At 42.8% G+C, this 22,849-nt stretch overlaps 1 protein-coding gene across 1 annotated transcript in view; it reads left to right on the top strand.

Moving 5' to 3' along the window:
• The window catches only part of MBOAT2 (membrane bound O-acyltransferase domain containing 2), a 102,331-nt gene that overhangs the window by 48,043 nt on the left and 31,439 nt on the right, over window positions 1-22,849 (top strand). The window contains exons 3-4 of the mRNA XM_065928559.1: window positions 2,249-2,326; window positions 21,986-22,081. Coding sequence (XP_065784631.1) covers window positions 2,249-2,326; window positions 21,986-22,081 — 174 coding nt within the window. The remainder of the gene's footprint in view (window positions 1-2,248; window positions 2,327-21,985; window positions 22,082-22,849) is intronic.

The raw sequence follows: 22,849 nt of genomic DNA, 5'->3' as shown, positions 1-22,849 counted from the left end.
CCAACTATGTCCAAAAGTCTTTGCTCTATGTCTGCATTTCCATTGTCGACAGCATGTTGTAAGGGGTGGAGAAGGCTTGTCCAGAGTGACCAGTTCCAGACACCCTTCACTTTGTGATCTGTGGACACAGAGAAGGCCGAGATGTGATCCGTGTTTCCTGGTCCCGTGTGACTGGGAGTCCTGCTGGAGGGAGAGGTGTTTACTGACTGGGGAGGGTGATTTCTTGCTGTGAGATCTTCTCAGATGCTCTATCCCAGTGTCCCGAGGAGCTCACCTTAAGGTCAGGTGGTCATAAGTATGTCAATTTATATGTGAATAACTAGGATTTTAAAAAAGCATACTCTGTTCTTTTCTTGAAGGAGAAACTTTTTATATTCCTTTCTTTGGGAAAAGAGATTGCTTATGCCTCTGCACCAGGTAAAAGATAATTCTTTGCTACTTGATATAAGTGGGGAAGTAGAGTGTCCTTCTGTTTTGCATTTTAGCACTTTGTTTCGTTAGCCTCAAAGGCAGTCCTGTCTCCTATTGATTTTGACAAGTTGTCTTTTGGAAGACTGTGTTAGTGGTTACCTAAATATAATTGACTCTTTTGCCTACTTGTATTTGGCCTCAGCTTTTTTTTTTGAATCATCATTTATAAATTTCTTTTAACTGAGAATTAGTTTATACTTTTAATTACTTGTTTAGCTATTTGACAGCAGTGCAGGGTAATGGACTGGAGCTTAGACTGAATCCAGACAGACCTGGATTCCACTGTGGGTGCCTCAGTCTGGCAGCACTGTGACTGGACACGTTATTCAGCATGGTTAGCATCACTTTTGTCACCTGTAAAATGGAACCAGTGGTGGTTATGAGACTTGAAAGACATAATACTGCAGAAGGGAGCTTGGCACAGTAGCCAGCTCCTTTCTGTTTCAGATTATGGACACATAGGTTTTTCTGATTGGTGGCCCTCTGGTTATATAGTAACATTCCGGGCCAACATTGTTTCCCTGTGTGTGTCTGTGTGTGTTAGGCAGAGGAAGAGACAGGCAGATGAACTCTGTACACTGGGTAAGATAAGTCTCTTCTATACCTGCCTTCGAGCCTACTTCTTATTTGTAATATTTCTGTGGAAAGTTAAAAAATAGTTAAGTAGCTTTCCACAATGGAGGTGCCTGTTATTCTGTGATGCTTAGGTTAGAAAGTAATTTTAATCATAGTTTAAGATCCTTATTAATACTTTAAATTGTATACAATGATTTCAACATTTTTTTCATACATTATTCATGCTATCAAAGGGGAAAGAAAATAGACATTTTGTGTGTGTGTGTACATCGCATGTGTGCACAGTCTTAGGGACAGTTTGGAGGGATTTTTTTTTTTTTAAGTATTTATTTGTTTGGCTGCATTGGATCTTAGTCATGGTGCGTAGGCTCAGTAGCTGCATGGCATGTGGGATATTAGTTCCCCAATCAGGGACTGAACCCACATCCTCTGCATTAGAAGGCAGAGTCTTAACCACTGGACAACCCAGGGAGTCCCCTGGATGGATTTTAAAACCAGAGATCTAAATCATGTTTTGCCTGACTTTTGTGAAATGGACGGATAAATTAGTTCTCTCATTTAATGGTGTATTTCTACATTAGAACATTAGAAAACACTGTACTATTTCTGTGAGAATGTTTTGTAGATGGATTACTGCAAATTAAGGACTGATTAGATTTGTATAGGGACACTTACTTGATTCGAGCCATCGTGTTTTCAGAGTAAATCAATTTGGGTGTACCCGCTTTTAAATCAATTCTAAGACTTAGTATTTGGGGCTGTTTTTTAAGTAACGCTTGCAAAGACTACTACAGATCCACAGCTGTATTGGTGTAGTCAGTCAGGTAAGCAGTTAAGTGACATCTGTCAGGATGATTCTGAAATCCAGGTTTCTCACTCCTTTTCATACTTTGCTTTAGTGATGGAAAAGCAGTAATGCTTCAGTCTCAGGACCCCATGGAGCTTTCATGTAGCTGGGAAATGTGGGATGCTCAGCCCCCACGTGTGGCTTTCTGGAGTTCTTATTTCTCCAGCCCTTGTGGGGCTTGTAAGATGAGACTTCTCTGTCCACAGTGTTAGGCTTTGGAGGTTTTGCTTCCTTATTTTCTTTTCTGGGAATGTTCTGGGTTATGCACAAGCACTTTTTATCCTGAATCACTTCAACTCGATGTTTGTGTGCAGGCCCTTCTAACCCTTCTAACAGTGCTCTTACTTTTTACAGGTATGCCTTACATTTTCTTGTACAAAGTGGAATTTCCTACTGTATCATGGTGATAATAGGAGTGGAGAACATGCACAAGTAAGTGCTCATTTTATTCACATATAAGACAGGTTCCAACATAATCTCATCGGGCCCAATAGAACTTTACCACATTAAAAATTATTCTGAATTATGATCATTTTTTCAAGACCATAGTTGATATAAAAACAAAACCCTTGGTATGCATCACTCCTTCACTCTTTCATGTACTCAGGGCAGGGTTTCTCAGCCTCAGTGCTGTTGATGGCTGAGGCTCGATCCTTCTTTGGTGGGCGGGACTGTTGTGCACCCTGAGCTCCATCCGTCGCTCCTGCCCACTCGATGCTGGCAGCCTCTTCTCCCCAGGTTGTGACAACCATAGATGTTTCCAGACAGTTTCACACGTCTCTTGCGGGGCCAGACCTCTTCCGGGTGAGGACTGCAGGCTTAGTCTTAGGGTGACAGCAATGCAGAGACAGAGTAAGCAAATAGATTAGAGAGAGATTTAGAAGGCACTTGGTGATTGGTGGGAAAGAAGGGTGTCAGGGTGACCCCAGGTTCCTGGTGTGAACAGTAAGGTAAAATGGAAGCAGAATTTCGGAGCATGGTGAAGCCTGGGGGTGGGGAGCATGTCTAGGGGATAAGCATTTCAAGCTGTGTGTGTGTGTGGGTGTTAGTTGCTCAGTTGTGTCCGACTCTTTGTGACCCCATGGACTGTATCCTGCCAGGTTTCTCCGTCCATGGAATTTTCCAGGCAAGATATTCACCTAAAACAGCGCTTGGTATGAAGTAAACACTCTTGAGTATTTGCCGAATAGGTGCCTGTGGACTTTAGAGTGTCTGTGAGACAGTTAATCGATGGCTGGGAGCTGGTGTGGAGGTCTGGGCCAGAGATGGACACTGGACACTGGAAATAGACGTGGTTGGACACCCAGGGGCCGAGGCACCCACAGACCTTGGTGGCAGATCCTTGGGGGTGTTCTGTGCTACCTGTGGTGCACCGTGTCTCTGAATCCTGACATTTGTGTGGCTTCAGGAGTTTTCGTACAAGGAATGATGGACCTGTAGCTAATTTATTAGTTTTTTCCCCCCAAATCTCATTCTGTTCTGCATCTTTGGTGACTCGTGGGTCGCCCCGTCTGCTTTGATGCCGTCTCCCCTCAGTTTGCAGTGGTGCCCCCTGTCTCCCTGGATCCCTGTCCCTGCTATATGCCAGAACTCTAGGTTCTTGGTGTTTTGACTCTGATTTTTTTAAGAGGAGGAGTAAAATATTTTGATTATGTATCATGTGAAGCAATTTTTACACCATCGCAACTCTGCTTATGAAATCTCACACAGATGACAGGTTCAAGGTGAAACTGTACTTAATATCTGAGAAAAGGAGCTTCGTGTTGTAAATCTGGAAAAAGAAGGAAAATCTGATGGGATTACTGAGAACAGAGGACTTGTATATACCTGCATGAATGGAAGTCATAACATGCTTCTAAGTAGGAAGTGTGTGTGTGTGTGAGTGTGTGCACGCGTGTGCACTAAGTCACTTAGTCGTGTCCGACTCTTTGCGACACTCTGGACCATAGCCCACCAGGCTCCTCTGTCCATGGAATTCTCCAGGCAAGAATGCTGGAGTGGGTTGTCATGCCCTCCTCCAGGGGATCTTCCCAACCCAGGAATCAAACATGCGATTTCTTACCTCTCCTACATTGGCAGGTTCTTTACCCCCTGGCGCCACCCGAGAAGCCCCCAAGTAGGAAAGTTAGTAAATTCATATTCAGTCAAAGGAAGCTGTTTATTTTTCTGAGAGGCAGTGGCAGTCTGTAAAGCTACCTGTTAGAGCTTCAGCCCCCGTCTGGTTTGGAGCCCTTAGCCACGTGCGGCCTGTAGATTTAAGTGAATTAACGTCTGAAGCCCAGTTGTCCAGCCACACTGGCCACATGGCACGTGCTCGACTCCCAGGGGTGGCTGGTGGCCTCTGTACTCAGCAGCACGCAGAGAACGTGTCTGTGGTGGTAAAAGCTCTGCTGGTGCCGCGGCTGCGGACCCGCAGGCGGGGACAGGTGGTTTCGTTACTCTTTTACAGTATGTTCTGTGCACATATGCACTGCCAGTGTTTAGAATTCAATGCCATCAGTGGAGCAGGTGAGAGTAAATGGGTTTGCCACATTAGTTGCAAGTGTTGGCAATAAAGAGGAAGTAATTAATGTAGAAAGTGTGTCTTTTCATCTCTTTTCACTCCTTCCATTTCAGTTTATACTGGTATGTTTTTCCTGTTTGATTTTGCCTTTTTCCTCGGTTTTTTTTTTCTTTTAATCCCTTTTTTCACTCAGACTTTTACATTAGTTTTAAATGTTCAGTGGGTTCGAACTTAAGAATTTAATTCAAATATGCTTGGTGGGGCTTATAGCATTCCTCTGTTGTTTAAAGTTATTGTTTATGTAAATATCATGCACTTCTGTTTATTTCTTTTAGTCTAGTTTTACATGGTATGTATAATGTGTTTCTTTGAACATCGCGGGTTTAAATTTTAAGTGAAGGATTTGGACTCCCTAAGTATTTAACAGTTTAAAAATTCTTGGATCTCTTTTTTTTTGTACATTTTGTAAGCTATTCATACTGTAGTTTTTGCAATCTCTGTAACAAATCCATTTGTAAATTAAAATATTTTAATACAGTGTAAGCCTTATTTTTGTAGCTTCCTTTAACACTTATATGTATGCTGTTTTATTCTGATCCATAATGAGATAATTTACCTTTAAAATGTATTCTAGAATTCAGTGCTTTTTTTAGTCTACATTTTCATATAAGCTTTGAGAGTTTTGAGGAAAAATTTAAAAACCTTAAGTGATAGAGGCAAAAAGAAGAAAGAGTATTTAGGATAAGAAGGTCCTATGTATTGGGATATTGATTCTCCTTAATTAGTTTGGGGAGAAATTAACTTTCACAAGTTTGCCCGTCCTTTCTGAGAGCAGGGGTTGGCAGACTGTGTGTGAAGGGCCAGAGAGCAAATATTTTAGATTGTATAGGATACGCAGTCTTGTCATAGCTTTTTCCAGTTCTCTTGTTGTACACTAGACAGTATGTGAATAATGAACTTGACCATGAGTCCATCAGACCTCATTTACAAAAAAAAAAATATGCATTTCAATATAAATAATTGTGATCCGGGGACTCCTGCAGGCACAAAAAGTAGTTTTACTTACAGTCAAAAGATGTTGAACGTCGATCCCTCTTTTAGTGGGAATTTAGCTTCTGTTATTGAAATATTCTCATTTTCACATGACTGTGAAATAACTGCCCAACTATCTAAACTACGAAGAAAATGACTAAATTTTAATTGTGAAAGGATGCTTGCAGTGTTTACATTATCATCACAGATCTTAATGTGTTTTCTTGCCAATAAAAAGGAGGAGAGGAAAAAAGTCAACAAGCAGGTGAACTGTATTTGGCCAACCCCAAGTACTAAACGCACTCCTGTTCCAGGGACATGAAAAGACAGAGGCACGCAGACACATGCTCTTCCTCCTAGTTTCCAAAATACGGAATAAAGCTTGCCAAGTGGTAATTTTAAACCTGTGATAGCACAAATGATGGAATAATGAACTTTATTACTGATTTGCTGTGAATTATTGTGATGAAGCAGATGGTTTCTAAAAAAGCTGGTTAGAAGAGGCAGGAGGTTAGAGCCGTGTTTCAGGCCCACCGGCCGGGAAGTGGGAGGCCTTTTCCCTGGAGAAGGTGGCACAGCGTGGCTGGGGCCTGTGGTGTTCAAATGGACTCAAAAAGCTTTTGTGGACGGACGTGAGAACCTAAGTGCCCTTCATGTTAGTTTTGTGTTTTTTAACTTTTCTATGGGAAGACTTGTTCTGAGTTCCAAAGACCAGGCTCGAATTTTGGAACACAGCACCAGGGACCTGCCCTTATTTATATGTAAACAGCAGACCCGTGAGATGAGAAGAGCCTGTTACCCTTGGGAGGTTAAACTGTAGTCTTTTCTTGATAACTTGGCAGGTAGTTTTCAACAGAGCAAATGACCTACAGGAAACATATAAAAGATATAGACACATCCAGTAAAACCACACCTGTCTCGCGGGTTTGCCAAGCTTTGTATGGGATTATGTTGTAAAAGCTGTAGGAAAGTGATCTTCAACCCACCGTCACATGGGCTTGGCTACCCACCCCTTTGAACAAACCCGAGACAGTGAAGATGTGGTCCTTACCCTCTGAAAGGCAGCCTTGAGTTGTAGGTATTGCACAGTGTCAGCCATGCAGCAAGCTTCTGTTCCATTATGCTGGGACCCACTGATGGATAAAGGATGGGCTCAGTCTCTGCAGGACACGTACTGTCAAACTGGCAATCACACTGTCATTGTCACTACAGAAGAGGGTGCACTCAGGGCTGAGGGAGCAAAAGGAGCTACCAGCTTGGAGAGTAATAAAAAAAAAAAAGAATCTTCATCAGCCATTTACTGTGTGCTCAGCAGAATGAAACAGAGTACAGATATTCAATGTGAAGTAAAACTATGCTGAAATATATCTTTAAATATTGGGAGATACTAAAACACGTGTTCCTCGGAATCCCCTTGTAGTGATGATAAAATTGAGCAGCCGGCCTTGAACAGGAGAAGAGATCAAGTTTAAACTCCCCCTTCTCCCCAGGTGGCCGTAATGATTCATTGGAAAAGCACTGGATTGGGGGCAGATGTTTATGGGTCTGATTCAGGTTCTGCTAAATTTCATTAGCTCTGGGACCTGAGTCACGTCCCCTTTACCTTTCTGAGTCTAAACTGCATTAAACCAGGTGACTCACCTGGGCGCCCAGGTGTGCTTTTCCCTGCATCCAGGGCTCGGCTCCCAAGAAGAGGGTTCCCGTGATGGGAGAGGTGCTTTCTGAGGCCATTCCTGGGCACCAAGTGCTTTGCTGCTGATGTCACATCAGACTTTGCTGTCAGGGTTTGCGAAGTTGCTCTAGTTCACCTTTTCTCCTCCCAGGCTATGAACTGCTTGGGGCGGTGGGGGGTACCGTCCACTTTTTATAATCCCGGTGTTGAGCCTATGGATGATAGAAGCTCAGAAGGAGAGGTTCTGTGTTCTGTTGAGTGCATGTTTGTGGGCTTTTTTTTTGCATCTCTCTTTTTTGAAAATATATATATTTTTAATGTGGGCCATTTTTAAAGTCTTTATTGAATTTGTTATAGTATTGCTCTGCTTTATGTTTTTTTGTTTTTTGTTTTGATCTGCAAGGCATGTGAGGTCTTAGCTCCCTGTGAAGCGTTAGTTGTTCAGTCATGCCTGACTCTTTGAAAGTGACCCCATGGACTACAGCCCACCAGGCTTCTCTGTCCATGGGATTCTCCAGGCAAGAATACTGGAGTGGGCTGCCATTTCCTTCTCCAGGGAATCTTCCCGACCCAGGGATCGAGCCTGGTTCTCCTGCACTGCAGGCAGATCCTTTACCAACTGAGCTGTGAGGGAAGCCCTTAGCTCCCTGACCAGGGATCAGACCTGCACCCTCTGCATTGGAAGGTGAAGTCTAGCCACTGGACCCCCAGGGAAGTCCCTGGCATCTCTTTTTGGTGGGGTATTTCTGAGCAAAGGTTATCTGTCTGTGCGGAGCACCTTGAATGGCATGCTTGATGGGTTGACCAGCAGTCTGTGGTGTTTCCTGCCTCCCTCCCTGCTTATCTGCCCCTGAGACTGGGTGTGGAGCTGTGGCCCTGGGGTGGGGGTTAGATCAGGGAAAGACCAGGCCGTTTTAGCTGATGTGCTTTTAGCTCAGTCTTCCATGCCCCTGAAGAGCAGGTGGGGCAGAAGTCCATCGTCACCTGTCACCGCCAGTGCTTACAGGACTCCTGCAGTATGAATTCCTGAATAGAGATAGCATGAGGGACTCTTGACTCCACTGGGGAGGAATGAGGATTTTGGAAATGCCATCTGGCAGACAGAAGCCTCAAGTCACTTGGAGATCTGTCCTCACAAAGGTAATGAGAGTGGTTAATGGCTCAGCGGAAACTCTGTAGGGAAATGTACTAACGTCCCTGAAGACAACCCGAGATCCCATGAGAGGGAATAAAACGTGGCAGGAAGGAACCTGGACTCTAATAAAAAGTTTTTCTTTTCCGCTCTCTGTGGACTGTACTTGAAAGCCTTTCAGTGGCTTGGAGTGAAGGTGCAGGCTCTTTGGGTATTGCTGTGCTGTCCTGAGCTAGAAGCTGTATTTCAACCAGAAAACCATAAGTAATTCTAAAATGGGTTTTTCACATTATCTTCTCCTCATAGCAGTTAATGTGGCAGCAATCATTGTGTATCCATTACTGTCCAGGGTGCTTGGATCGCACTAATCCTAGCAGCAGCCCTGGAGGTGGGCACACCAGGGGATCTGTTTCCCCAGTAGCAGGTTAGTAAGAGGGGAACCTGGGATGAGAACTGGGTGTGTCTGATCACACCCAGCGCCCAGGCTTTTTGTTTCTGCACTTTATTACTTAAGCATTCAGCTTTATGATGTGAGAATGTGTTGTTAAAAAGAAGTACCCTGAGTTGATTGAGGAGAGGTAATGGGAGCCAGCAGGGTCCTGAGCACAGTGAGGGTTGGTCTTCCTTAGCACAAAGACACAGATAGTTTTTATCCAAAAAGATGCAATGGCCGTTAGGCATATTATGCTTAGGATCTGAGGTTTTTAAACATTCTCAATTCTCAAAGAAAGGAAAGCCTGTTACTTGGTGAGAGGCAGTAGGATGTCCAGGCCCTGTTGGATTCTGAAGAATCTTTAGGACCTTGGGCTTCCCTGGTGGCTCAGTGGTAAAGAATCCGCCTGCAATGCAGGAGACCTGGGTTCGATCCCTGGGTCGGGAAGATCCCCTCGAGAAGGGCATGGCAACCCACTCCAGTATTCTTGCCTGGAAAATCCCGTGGACAGAGGAGCCTGGCGGGCTGCAGTCCACGGGGTCACAAAGCGTCAGACATGGCTAAGCCACTGAGCACATAGGCACACACATCACGCCCTCAAACCCTGCATGTGGGACAGGGCCTGATTCAGATTCCATCATGCTGTCTAGTCACTGTAGTATCTCTTGTGGAGATTTTGAATTCTAAGTTGTGTTTCCAGTTGTAAGCTGAATCTCTGTTAAGGACCCAGTCATCCTTGAGCAAGGAAGGGAAGTTTCTTTCCCTTGAGTCAAGGGTTTCTGTCTGAAGTAGGAAGAATATGTTAACGTGGAGATGAATGTGTTCATCTCCACACACAAACACACATCCCTTGGAAAATAATGCTGTTACTTCGGGTGTTGCCGTTACATCTGAATGTGTTAGAATAAGAAGTCCACAGGTGGACTCAGGTAATGGGGCTATACCATAAAGAGGGCTGAGGGCTGAAGAACTGATGCTTTCAAACACCATGCTATTTACATAAAATATGTGGTTCACACTGAAATTTTGTGAGAGAAAAAGGTTGCATGAATGGTGTATTTCTTTTTCTTTACTTTTAGGTAAGAAATGAGGAAGTTGTTTGGGGAAATTAGGGCTTGCTGAATGCTGAGTCTGCCTGTGGTGTATTGTTATGGTAAATATGTAGGCTTGATATGGGCAGGTTTTGTCTTCTCTATGTTAGAAACAGTATGATTTAATAGAGTGTTTGGACTTGAACTTTGGAACTTGAATGGTGGATTGACTTCTGTGTGCAGTCACTTTGTTGAGCGCTCTCTACAAATATTCCACTTAACTCTCCCTACAGTCCTCGTAGTGTTAGTCATTCAGGCATGTCTGACTCTTTGCGACCCCATGGGCTGTAGCCCACCAGGCTCCTCTGTCCATGGAATTCTCCAGGCAAGAATACTGGAGTGGGTTGCCATTCTCTTCTCTAGGGTATCTTCCCCACCCAGAGATCGAACCCAGGTCTCCTGCATTGGAGTTAGACTCTTTACTGTCTGAAACACCAGGTCATTATCCACTGTACAGAGGAGACCATAGTTCCAAGACGTGAGGTCACTCAGACCAGTAGCAAAACCAGTAATGATCAGTCCTGGACATCTGTGAAATTCCTGTGGTTATTGCTGATTTATGGAGATTCTTTTAAAGTTTTCTTTTTAATTAGAGAAAAAGATATTCTCACCTACTTACCAGATAACATAAACAGCCTGGGTTATTTTTTGTAGAATAGCAGTCATGTTAGAGATGTAGTGACTGGGTTTGTCTTAGTGATCATTAGAACGCAGTGTTGGGGTCTTTTTAAAAGGCTTTACCTCCCAGAGAAATATTTGAATAAAAGTGATTTTATTCTCTCAGTAATCTACCTTAATTTAAAATTGTTCAGTCTTTTGCAAGTTCCATGCTTGAGGCTGATACTTATTTAATTACAGAATAAGTATAGTCTTTAAAAGTGCTACTTTAATGTCAGTTGGCTAAAAAAAGACTTAAAATACTTTCTGATACATTAATCTGTATAGGGAAAAGACAGTGACCCCATCCTGCTTGCTGCTGCTGGCTTATTAAACAGTTCTTATTTAGAGTAGTTATGGAGAGAAAATCAGAAGATAAGAGGGCAAAATATCTGATGAGTTGAAAAACAGTAGGGCATTTTGCTGAAAGGATGTTATAGCAGGTGAGCCTGGGCACCTATTTCTCTTAAAAGTGTGAGGTTTTGCTTACACTTAGTGAAGCCCAGAGAAGAGATGGGATTGCTCGTCTTTTCCTGGCCTGGAAATTAATCTTAGGGTATGACAAACTATGTGCCTTAGCAGGACTTGCCTTGGGAAGAAGGTAACAGTTTCAGGATGGGGTTGGCATGATTTGCCTTTCAAAGTTTCATAGAGAACTCATTTTGTTGGAGCATAGCTTCATTTCAAAAGCTTCATTCTAATAAATGAATTATTAGAGAGCTGTTATTTAGAATAGTGCAAGATAATAGATGATAGTACAAGATAATAGAATAAACTTTTTTCCTTAGACAAGAGAGCTTTAGAAAGTGTTCAGAGAACAGACTTGAAGATAAAATCCAACGAAGAAAATGATAAAAGTTAAGAAACGAGTAGGATGGAACTCCGGAGGACAGTAGACAACTTTAATTACAAATAAATCACTCTTAATAGCTAAATTGCCAGTGATATTTATTAAACACAAATGCTAAGGTGCTTTCCCATGCAATCCTTACAGCCGCCTGTGCTGTAATCCTGTATCTCAGCTTTATTGTTGAAGAAAACAGACATTCAGAGACCTAGATGCTTTCCCCAGGTTTATACAACTGGTCCCCAGCAGGCTCAGAATTTGAAACCCAATCTGTTCAGCACCAAAACCCCATGCAGCCAGCTGCTAAACTCAGTTCCCGGCTGACCTTCACAGCGTGTGGATTTTCCATGGGAAACAGGCAGTGTCCTGTCCATTTTATTTCGGGGTTGTTTTCCTTCATTGATAATTGGTGTGTGTGCAAGTAATATAAATTAATCTTAGTTTGAAGGCTGAATTGGGAAGCTAAAATTCTTTAATTCTAATTCTTGGGTTAGTTTGTTAATTTATCCAGACTTAGCAGCTGAGCAGTGAAGCCAGTGGGATAAATCTTCACCTCTTCCTTCATCTCCCCCCACCACCTGTATTCACCATCACTGAGAATGACCTTGCTTCATCAGTTTCCTCTTGGGTCGTTTGAGGCGTGAACACCTGAAAGGCATTTGAGATCGCCCCTGACGCGGTCAGCTCTCAGTGGGCGGTGGGGATGCCCCACTGTCCTTATGTTCCTCCCGACCCCTCCAGCTCTTAGATCGCTGCTCTAGCTTCCTTAGATCCGCTGCACACATCGTCTTCTTGCTGCCCTCTCTTTGAAGGTCTTCACAGAATGAATTGAATCACCTTTTTCCTTTTCTGCTTTTCCACCTATGTGGTTTTCACCCCGAAGGGTAATGGAAGAAAGGTGAGTGATCGTCTGTGCAGGTGGGAAGGGAGCTCGGCACCCTTTGTTACAACATGCAGCCCCTGAAGAGCAAAGATTGACAGGTTCCTGGTCTTCCGGTCGGGAGGGGCGCCGGGTCCCTGACTTGGAGGGTGGTTGTCCCTGGGGTTGCAAAGAGTCGGACACGACTGATTGAGCGCAGCACAGCACAGGAGAACATGAAGCCTTTTATAGACCTTTGTTTTCACGGTTCTGGTTTTAGTAGCAATTAGAATGGACTGAAATTTGGATGCGTTTTTGTGGGTAATTGTCTTTTTCAGTTTAAGATTCTGTCATTACACGGACTGCCAGATACAGTTTTTGATGTTTTTAAAGCTTTTAAAACTTCATTTCTGTGTATTTATTGATTTAAGGACTATCTAATCAGATGATATTTTTAACTACAGCCCAGACGTCTGAAATCTTGATGTAAACTATTCACTTTTCTTTTTCCTTTCGGCCAAGCACAAAGCGTGTGGGATCTTAGTTCTCCAACCAGGGGTTGAACCCATTCCCTCGGCAGGGAAAGCACTGGGTCCTAACCATTGGACCACCAGGGAATTTCTATTAGAAGTCTTTGCATTTTGAACGATAAAATCATCCTGCTTGATACCAAGAGCCAATACCCAATTTTATTTCTATCTTTGAGTCAACTTTGGAAATTTTCTCTATAAAACACCATTAAGTGACTTTGTTATGTTGCAGAGACAGGTGTGGGAGCAGAGTTAGATTTTAAAAAAGAGCTGAATAGTCGCCACGTGATTTGGGTCCTTTCTGTCGTCGGTAAACAATGTGAGAAGGAAAAGGACCCAGTGCCCTCATGTATCCGTTTCTCAGTTTGTGTCTGGTCTGGTGGACACAGCTGAGCTCCTTTCTTGTTGTCACGAATAAGGCTTTGTAAAAGAACAAACACAGCCCCTCACACCTTGTATTGTGCTTGTAACTCGTGCAGACCTTGTTGTTCCAGGTGAGAGGGCTCCTCGGCGGGGAACCCGGCAGGCCCTGTCTTCCGAAGAACAGCAGTTTTATCAGGGAGTGTAGGTGACCTGCAGGTCTCTAGGAAGACAGTAAGAGAGAATCTGGAGTCTCCCCATCCAGGGAGAAGCCCAAGTGGGGACCCTGGGGAGGAGGTCCCTTCACCCCAAGAGGACAGTGGCACTCTAGCGACTGGAAACAGAACAGGGGCCTCTGAGTCTTGTATGAAGACGACGTGGTGGCTGGTTTTTGCTGGTAAAGCAGCTGGTTTTATAAAAGTGTTTTAAAATTCTTCTGTTAGAGTCACAGACTCTCACAGAGCTGCTTTCCAGCCACAGGGCCAGCTCATGTTCTGAGTGAGGGCTGGCAGGCTCGTCCCACCCCGGGGACTTTTCTAGGTGTGGATATATTTCTGATTTTCTGAACCTATTTTAGAACTTGAATTTACACCCCCCCCACCCCTAAATCATATTTCCACACAAGCCTACCAAATCCTACTTTAATTAACTGATGTTTCAGCTACTGAGGAGTGAAAATCCACACATTTTCTCCCCCCAAAGTAGCAATAAAACTGGTCAAAACCATTGTTGGGCCCTGAAAATTTACTCAAAGCAAACAGCAATTAGAGAAGCTTTTGTTTAAAAGAAAACTGTTGACCTTTGAGAACAGTGGGAACGGCGGTGTTCCCGCCTGGGCTCCCCCCACCCCTCATTCCCTGGCAGAGAGTTCTCCTAGGGCAGGGCCGGCTGCAAAGACCGCGGCTTTGGTTGACTTGCTTGGGGGTGGAAGGCAGAAAACCTGGGCAGTGGCTCACAGAGGACGCCTCTAGCCCTCCCGTCCTGAGGCTTTGGTCTAACGTATAGCAGAGAGATTCTTGGCAGTGAGAGAGCCATGGGGAGCCTAGAGAAGATACCGATGCAACCATGGCTGCCTGGATACTGCCTCCACGTCAGGGGAAGTGTGGCGGGCCTGAAGGAGAGAGACGGCCAGAGCGGGCTTGAAACCTGCTGGACTGTTGAACGAGCTCTCAGACCCACACCTGAAACCCTCAGCAGAGGGCAGAAGCCTTACTGGTGGCAGATGTTTAAGCACAAGCCCTGACTAGCCCTTGACTGACCACTGAGATTACAGACACAGGGGAGACTCTGAGAGCAAGGCTGAAAAATAAAACCGTGAGTTTAAAAATCGGAGGGGAGGTGTCAACTGCTGTGTACCATGGGTGAGAACCAGCACCCTCCAGAATCACTGCAAACAGTGACCGCAGCCATGAAATTAAAAGACACTTGCTCCTTGGAAGGAAAACTGTGACAGACCCAGTGCGTGCTTAATCGCTCAGTCGTGTCCCATTTTTAGCAACCCCCATGGACTGTAGCCTGCCAGGCTATTCTGTCCATGGGATTCTCTAGGCAAGAATACTGGAGTGGATGGCCATTCCCTTCTCCAGGGGATTTTTCCCCATTCAGGAATTGAGCCTGGGTCTCCTCATTGCAGGCAGATTCTTTACCATCTGAGCCACCAGGGAAGCCCATGACAAACCTAGACAGTGTATTAAAAAGCAGAGACATTACTTTGCCAACAAAGGCCCATCTAGTCAAAGCTACGGTTTTTCCCGTAGTCATGTACAGATGTGAGAGTTGGACCATGAAGAAAACTGAACGCTGAAGAATTGATGCTTTCAAATTGTGTTGCCGGAGAACACTCTTCAGAATCCCTTGGACTGCAAGGAGATCAAACCAGTCACTCCTAAAGGAAATCAACCCTGAATATTCACTGGAAGGACTGATGCTGAAGCTGAAGCCCCAGTACTTCGGCCACCTGATGCGAAGAGCTGACTCATTGGAAAAACTTCTGATGCTGGGAAAGATTGAGGGCAAAAGGAGAAGGGGACAACAGAGGATGAGATTGTTGGTTGGCATCACTGACTCAATGAACATGAATCTGAGCAAACTCTTACATATCATATGGTAATAGTAGCACAAAGGACACAGAAAAAAATGAAGCTGTATTGTAGCAAGCTTGCTGTTTTATTAGAATTAAGTCAGCGTTGATCTGAGCTAGGTTTCTGGCCGGAGTGGCCAGGTGGACTATGCTATGTAGGAAATGGGGTGGCTGGGGAGAGGCCGCTTACTGGGAAGGGGGCTTTCTTTGCATGTTAAATTTGAGAGACCTTATTAAATATTCATGTGGGAACAGCCATCAGACAAGTGTGGTGTTCAGGGTAGAGGCTTTCAAGCCTTCAGTGCAATGAAATTAAGAAAGAAATGTGTCTGGAAAAGAGAAGAGGACTGAGGCTTCAATTACCAACTGGTCTGGAGTCACCAGCTAGGAAGAGACCAAGCCAGCTTTCCAGCCCAAGCCAGTTTGGACTCCAGAGTTGACTTCTGTGTTTTCTTGATATGCCCTAATTTACAAACCTGACTTTTTCTCCTTAGTTTCTCTGCTGATATAGTATGAGATATTTTTTAGTTTCTCCTTAGAAACCCTCAACACTGCTGTCACATCCCCGTCTTAACTCAGAACTTGTTTCTTCCTGCTATGTAACTGCTCCCCTGACTCCCAGCCTTATTATCTCTTACCATCCATCCTGTGTGTGGGTTAAGTCTCTATTACTTGCCTAAGAACTATTTCACTATATAACTCATTGCTTAAAAATCTTTGAATGCCTACAGGAGAATAGCCAGAAGTACTCAAGACACTCATGGCCCTTCTGAATACCCTGAACCCTATTTTATGCACTAACTTATTTCCTGTAGTTTCTCCCAGTTTTCACTCATACGTGTCAGGCTGGCCAGTCCTGGCTCTGGGCATTTAGCCTCACAGGGAGGCATCATCTCCTCTGTGTCGCTCCTGTTCTGTATTTGCAGCTACATCCGCATCATCGTCGTCCCGGGAGGAGCCCTCAGTTACTTCCCTGGCCTGCAATGAACATCTTTTCACACTGCTTCCGTTCTGTTCTGCCACTTTACAGAATGCCTTCTCTTTGTCAAGCTCAGTGCCAGGCTCTCATAGACTCAAATGTCTGAAATCTTGAAGGAGTGCCGTCTAGGGAAGGATACAACGTCTAAGAGAACAGTTTTCACAAGATACGATAAAGATGCTCTAAATAGACACAGTGAGACAGGGGTGACTGGCATCTCAATAGCTAATCCTGGAAAAACTCAGCACTGTCACTCACCATTGGCTGTCAGACGCTATGCTGTGCTCCCTGGCTTGATGTCAGGTTCCTGCAATGGAGAAGTCATATCTCACTGCTCTTTCTGTTTCTTCTATAAAAGGCAAGTGTGTTGAGTTAAAGTGACATCTTTAACAGGCAAAACTCTCAGAAGAGATAAGGCATGTGATTTCAAAATGTGAAGAGTGGCTACTGTATATCTCTACGAGAATGTGTTTATAAATGTGATAATAATGGAAGAGGGCGTCTCTGGTGGCTCAGTGGTAAAGAATCCACCTGCCAGTGCAGGAGACACAGGTTTGATCCCTAGGTTGGGAAGATCCCCTGGAGAAGGAAATGGCAACCCACACCAGTATTCTTGCTGGGAAAATCCCATGGACAGAGGAGCCTCTTGGGGCTGAGGTCCAGGTGAAAGTGAAGTCACTCAGTTGTGTCTAATTCTTTGTGACCCCATGGGCTGTGGCCTGCCAGGCTTCTCTGTCTATGGGATTTTCCAGGCAAGTATACTGGGGTGGGTTGCCATTTCCTTCTCCAGAGGATCTTCTCGACCCAAGGGTCGAACCTGGGTGTCCCACATTACAAGCAGACTCTTTACTGTCTGAGCCACCAGGTGGTCCCGGGCTGTAGTCCAAGGGGTCCCAAAATGTCAGACACGACTTGGCAGCTAAAGAACAATAGTGGAAGGAGCCTTTCAACTTGGCTTAAGACTTCATCTAGTTAGATAGTTGATACTCACCTGTTGGTTACCTGAGGATAAGCCTTAACCTTTGGTCCTAATACCTTAGCAGAAGCAAAGTGTCTTAGAATGTGTTACTGTGTACAAAGTAAAAAGAGCAAGAAATGTTAAGGATTGCATTTACTAAAATTCCATTAAGTTGATAACTGGACTTTTAGAATAAAAGGCAAATACTATCAAAAAGATTTTAGAAAACTGATGTTTTAATCATGGTTATAAGACTACATTTTGAGGCTTCCAGTAATTGTAGTAGATTTAACACACACGTTTATCTGAAACTCAGAGAAACAGAAGCTGGAACCTAAGTGCTGGCGAGGATGGTGCTGTTGAGGATGGACCAGTCTGTCCTGCCAGGTCCAGGATGGGTCGGGAAGTGGCGTCTGGGGAGCAGAGCCTGCGTGCAGGGTGTGCAGCTGCAGGCGGCTTGGTCCTGGTGATGCATGCCGGACCCTTAGAAACTATGCCTATGTGACTTTCATAAAAGTAGAGAGATGAAAGAAGGGCCAAACTCACTCTGGGTTGCTGGTTTTAGAATAACAGCCTCATTCTCAGTTATACCACCCCATAGAAAATGAATTCTTCAGGTTGCCTCACGCATGATAGCCACTAACTATAAATGAACAGACTTGATTAATCATAAATTTTTAAATAGGAAACGAACAGTTTATAAGCAGTCAGTCTTTCCAGGTCCCTGCTGACTTTATCAGACTTAAGGTCCTATTTTGAAATATATCCGGAAATAGAACACTCAGCTTTCATTTTATTTCGTTCGCCTGTAGGTCCCAACTGTCATCATGCCTAATAGTTGTGTTCGTATTCACACGAGTGTTGTGTTTGTATTTAAAGGCATGGGACTGGATGAAATCATTTTGGAAATAGGTATAAACGGAGAAGAGGATTGAACCCTGGAGTCCCAGGTTGAGAAGGAATCTGCAAAGGAGATTATAAAATTTGTTTCCAAATAATTTTAAAATCAACTTTCTTTAGGTAAAAATTACCTTAAACAAAGTAGAACCACCAGCTCAGTGAGTTTTGACAAATGTCCAGACCTCTATCACCACCCCCCAAATCCAGACACAGGATACTTCATTCATCCCCCAAGGTTCCCACATTCTCTTTGTAATCTTTACAGCCCAGCCCCCTGCAACCTGCTTGCTCTCTGCTTTTTCTACCACCTTTGATCAGTTCATCTGTTTTAGAATTTCATGTAAATCGAACTGTATAGTAAGTAGGGCTTCCCAGGTGGAAATCCCATGGACAGAGGAGCCTGGTGGGTTACGACCATGGGGTCCCAAGAGTTGGACACGACCAGGCAACTGAGCCCATACCACAGTTAGCCCTCAGATGTGTTGACCTTTCCTGAATTGGGGCTGCACCCAAAGCCCCCTGAACTTGAGCACCCTGAAAGTGATGAGTTTCATTTGACTTCACATTAAAACAACGGCTCACTTAGTTTTTGCCTTTCTCTCCATCAAGATTTTGAACCTTTTGGTGATGTTGCCTGTTTTCCTCTTTTTCAGTTCTCGGCATTTCAAGCCCATTAATTCCCATAGTCCCTGAGCACTTTGTTTTTCCCTGAACAATTTCCACTTCATATCTAATGTCTAGAGAATGGGTGTTTTAAATGTGGTTTCTCTTTTTAAAATGGGGCAGTAATTCAGCACTTATATTTGAATGAATAATAGAATGTTCTCTCTGGAACTCTTCAAATCTTATTGATTTCATTTTGTTATAAAGGATGATAGTATCAGGATGCTTTTAAAACTGCACAGAGCAGAAATCCCAACTCATAGTGGTGTAATGGTATAGGGGTATAATGGTAACCAGTGCAGAGAGATTCACCTTTCCAGGGAAAGGTCACGAGGCAAGGCAGTTCTTGTTGATTAACTCAGCAACTCTGTTTTTATGAGGGCATCAGAAAGTTCTGTATTTTGTTTGATTTAGGTTTTCTGCTTCACCATCTCACCAGATTGTAGGCTAGCTGCGCTTAATCGACATAGCAGTAGCAGGGGTCCTGTGTTGTACTCTGCTTAGTTGCTTAGCTATGTCCAACTCTTTGCAACCCCAGGGGCTGTAGCCCACCAGACTCCTCTGTCCAAGGGGATTCTCCAGATAAGAATACTGGAGTGGGTTGACATGCCCTTCTCAGCAAGTGTCCTACTTGCTATTTAAGGAGATAGCCTTTCTAAAAACTCTATGTCTTGTTTCACTGACAATACTTAAGTTTCACACCCACCTGTAAACTGTCAGTTGCAGGGAGTATGAGACCACTTGACAAATCAGAGGCTTTCCCCATCACCCTTCCCTGCAGCCTAATTCAAAAGATAACAATGAAAATGTGGTGCGCTTTGGTATCGTTTTGGAATGCATTTCAGTTCTGGATAATAGGAGAAAACCCAGCACCTCAGATTTTTTCTGGACTTAGGTTATTCAGAGCCAGTATAGTTGCTCAACAGTGTTTATTAAAGAGGCAGGTTTCTTTCTTGTTTTGCAGTTCTGTCCTTCACCTGTTAGCTCACTACTTCAGGGATGCAAGGTGGTTCTGCTACAGCCATCAGATCCTTTTTCTGTGTAGAAGGAATTCATACCATGCCAGCTACATGTATCGCCTCTTTTTTCTTTGATGCTACAGAATGCTTTCATTGATTTTTGACAAACTCATAACTAATCCATGATCGCAATTCAATTATGAGTTGACAGAATTAGACCACAGATTTTTCCGGTTCAGTGAAGAAGTTGCTTACATCATGGGCAAACAAATGTGGTTCAGTTATTGAATGTTGGTTGATATTTTTGTTTACATTAATGAGTAAGTTGAAAGTGAAACACTAAAGATACAGGTTGACACTTTTCTCTTTTTGTCCATAATGTGAGTAAGAGCAACTTCTTTGCTGAATTGAATAATAGTTTTTGAATGCTAGAAGAATAAGATTTTCTGGGTTTTTCTTTTTTTGAGTGGGGGGCTATTCACAATGTCATAGTTGCAGGTCATGACATACTTTTAAAAGTTTAGTGTGTATTATTAGCATTCTCTTCATTGCTTCTGATTAGGGTCAGCAAACTTCTTTCATCAAGAGCCAGATAGTAAATATTTTAGGCTTTGAGGACCTTGTAGATGCTGCTGCAACTGTTCAGCTCAGGTGTTCTGATGCCAAAGCAGCCATAAACAGTTTACATGTAAATGGCCTTGAGTGGTCAAACAAAATTTGATTGACGGAAGCAAAGCAGGGAGTGAGATTTATCCTACAGGCTTTGGTTTGATTATCTCTGGTTTGTTCAAATGGTAAGTCATGTCTGACTCTTTGTGACCCCATGGACTGCAGCACTCCAGGCTTCCTTGTCCTTCAGTATCTCCTGGAGTTTGCTCAAATTCATGTTCATTGAATAATCTATAGTGTTTGCCAATTACCAAGGTGTAAATACTTCTACACCACTAAGTTTGGCTTCCTATATTGAATCATTTTTGCACTTATCCAATAAACCCTGCTTGATCAAGCTATCTTAAGTTATAATTAGTTTTAGTGTGCTAAACTCTTATTAAAGATTATTTCAGTTATCTAGTGCAGATGTCTTTGCTCAGGAATAATCCAAGTAGATCAGAATTACCTATTTGTCTGAAGTATGAAAGGACCCTTTCCTAAAACCTCCTGAATGACCTATTTGAGAAGTTTAATATTTTAAATTAACTACAGTGGGTTTTTTTTTCCTGTTGATTTCTTTTGTGTTATGTATGTTCAGAAAGTCCTTCTCCAATTTGAGGACATTTGAATACTTATCCACAGCCCGTATGTGTTTTAGTATTATACTGTATATTTAATTCTTTTTATCTGTCTAGGATTGTTTCGATGAACATATAGCTCCATTCACCCACCCAAATTGTTTAACTCATTAGGTGACAATCCATTCACTCCTGCTATTATATGTATGTAATATGTATTACATATGTGATATGCATTACAGCCTTCATTTTACACAGTGATATATATTCTAGAATCTGTGAATTTCTGTTCTCTTGATATGTAAATTAGTTCTCCCAGATGATGTTTTAAATTCTTTTTTAAAAATAATTAATTTATGACTGTGCTGGTTCTTTGTTGTTGTTATGCCCGGGCTTTCTCTAGTTGCAGCAAGTGGGGGTGGGGGCGGTGGGAGGGGGGTGGAGAGTACTCTTTAGTTGTGGTACGCGAGCTTCTTATTGTGGTGGCTTCTCTTGTTGTAGAGCCCAGGCTCTAGAGCGTAGATTCACTAGTTGCAACACGTGGGTTTAGTTGCCCTGCAGGAAGTGGAATCTTCCCTGACCAGGGATTGGACCCATGTCCCTTGCATTGATGGGCGGATTGTTAACCACTGGACCACCAGGGAAATCCTGATGTTTTTAATTATTGTAGCTCTCTCCCATGCATCTTAAGACTGAAAATTATTAAACATTTATGTTTATAAAATGTGAGTAAGTGCCACCTGATACACACTGTTTATGATTTTAGATGATTGAGGACAAGTCTTAAAAATACTCTTAAGAACTTGTTTGATGTGTGTTTCAGCCAAATATTTTCATACTAGATTTTGTTTTCTAAAAAGAAGGAAAAATAAATAGATACCAGTACTTACCACATTCAGTTTTACGTTGTGAGCATGACTTTCAGATACATAATCTGTTATGTGGAGGTTTTTCAGAAGGAAAAAATGAATAAAGGTAGGAACTAAATGTGTTTGCCGTTGAAAATGGTACAAAATTTAAGGAAACTGAAGCAGACACTAGTAAAGAGTTTTTACAATTTATCAAACAAAGCCATTTGTGGAGTAGATGTAGTGATGTTTATAATTTTGAACCATATCATATAGTTAATATGTTAGTTTAAAATGTATTTTTTTTTAACAAAATGAATCTTTTTATTTCACTAATCTAGCTTGTTTTTGTTTTCCAGATATTGTTTCGTGTTTGCTTTGGGATACCTCACAGTATGCCAAATCACTAGAGTCTATATCTTTGATTATGGACAATATTCTGCTGATTTTTCAGGGTAAGATGAAAACTTTGATTCAGAAGTCTGTTTATCTATTCTAACATGTTGGTTAAAAGACAAAATATAGTTCCATTTAGTAGCTCAAATGAAAAACTTTTTTCGTTTAAAATTCTTTTTGTAAATTTAACATTTTTCTTCTTTTAAAGTGGTCTTTTATAGTGATGTGTAAGTCACAAAAATAACCTTTTTTTAAAATTGACTTTTGTAAAATTTCTAAATATATGGGAATAAAATTTGTTGTATGACATGCTGATATTGAAAGCATTTTCTAATTCTGGGCTTCCCTGGTGGATCAGATGGTAAAGCATGTGCCTGTAATGCAGAAAACCTGGGTTCAATCCCTGGGTCAGGAAGATCTGATGGAGAAGGAAATGGCAACCCATTCCAGTATTCTTGCCTGGAAAATCCCATGGACAGAGGAACCTGGTAGGCTACAGTTCATGGGGTCGTGAAGAGTCGGACATGACTGAGCGACTTCACTTTCACTATCAACTTATAAACAGCAGGAATTCTTAAAGCAAAAAGCTATTAAGCAGAATCAGTAGGTGTATTGGGCCACCTTGAATCTTGATGAACTTAGATAGCCTAGGTCACATGTTGTCATCTTAATGTAATGAAAATAGGAACTAGCTACGTGTATTTTTAAACTGCCACATTTACTAAGTAGTTTAACATAGCAGATTTTCAGTTTATTAATAAGAATTGGTAGAAGTACAAATTCGTGTGATCCAGTGTTCACTGGAGCCTCATAACCCCTTCTTCATT

Source organism: Muntiacus reevesi, chromosome 3, assembly GCF_963930625.1.
Source record: "Muntiacus reevesi chromosome 3, mMunRee1.1, whole genome shotgun sequence".
In the NCBI taxonomy this organism is placed as follows: Eukaryota; Metazoa; Chordata; class Mammalia; order Artiodactyla; family Cervidae; genus Muntiacus; species Muntiacus reevesi.
Note: the sequence above shows the minus strand (reverse complement) of the source record. Positions and strands in the feature narration are given on the sequence as shown.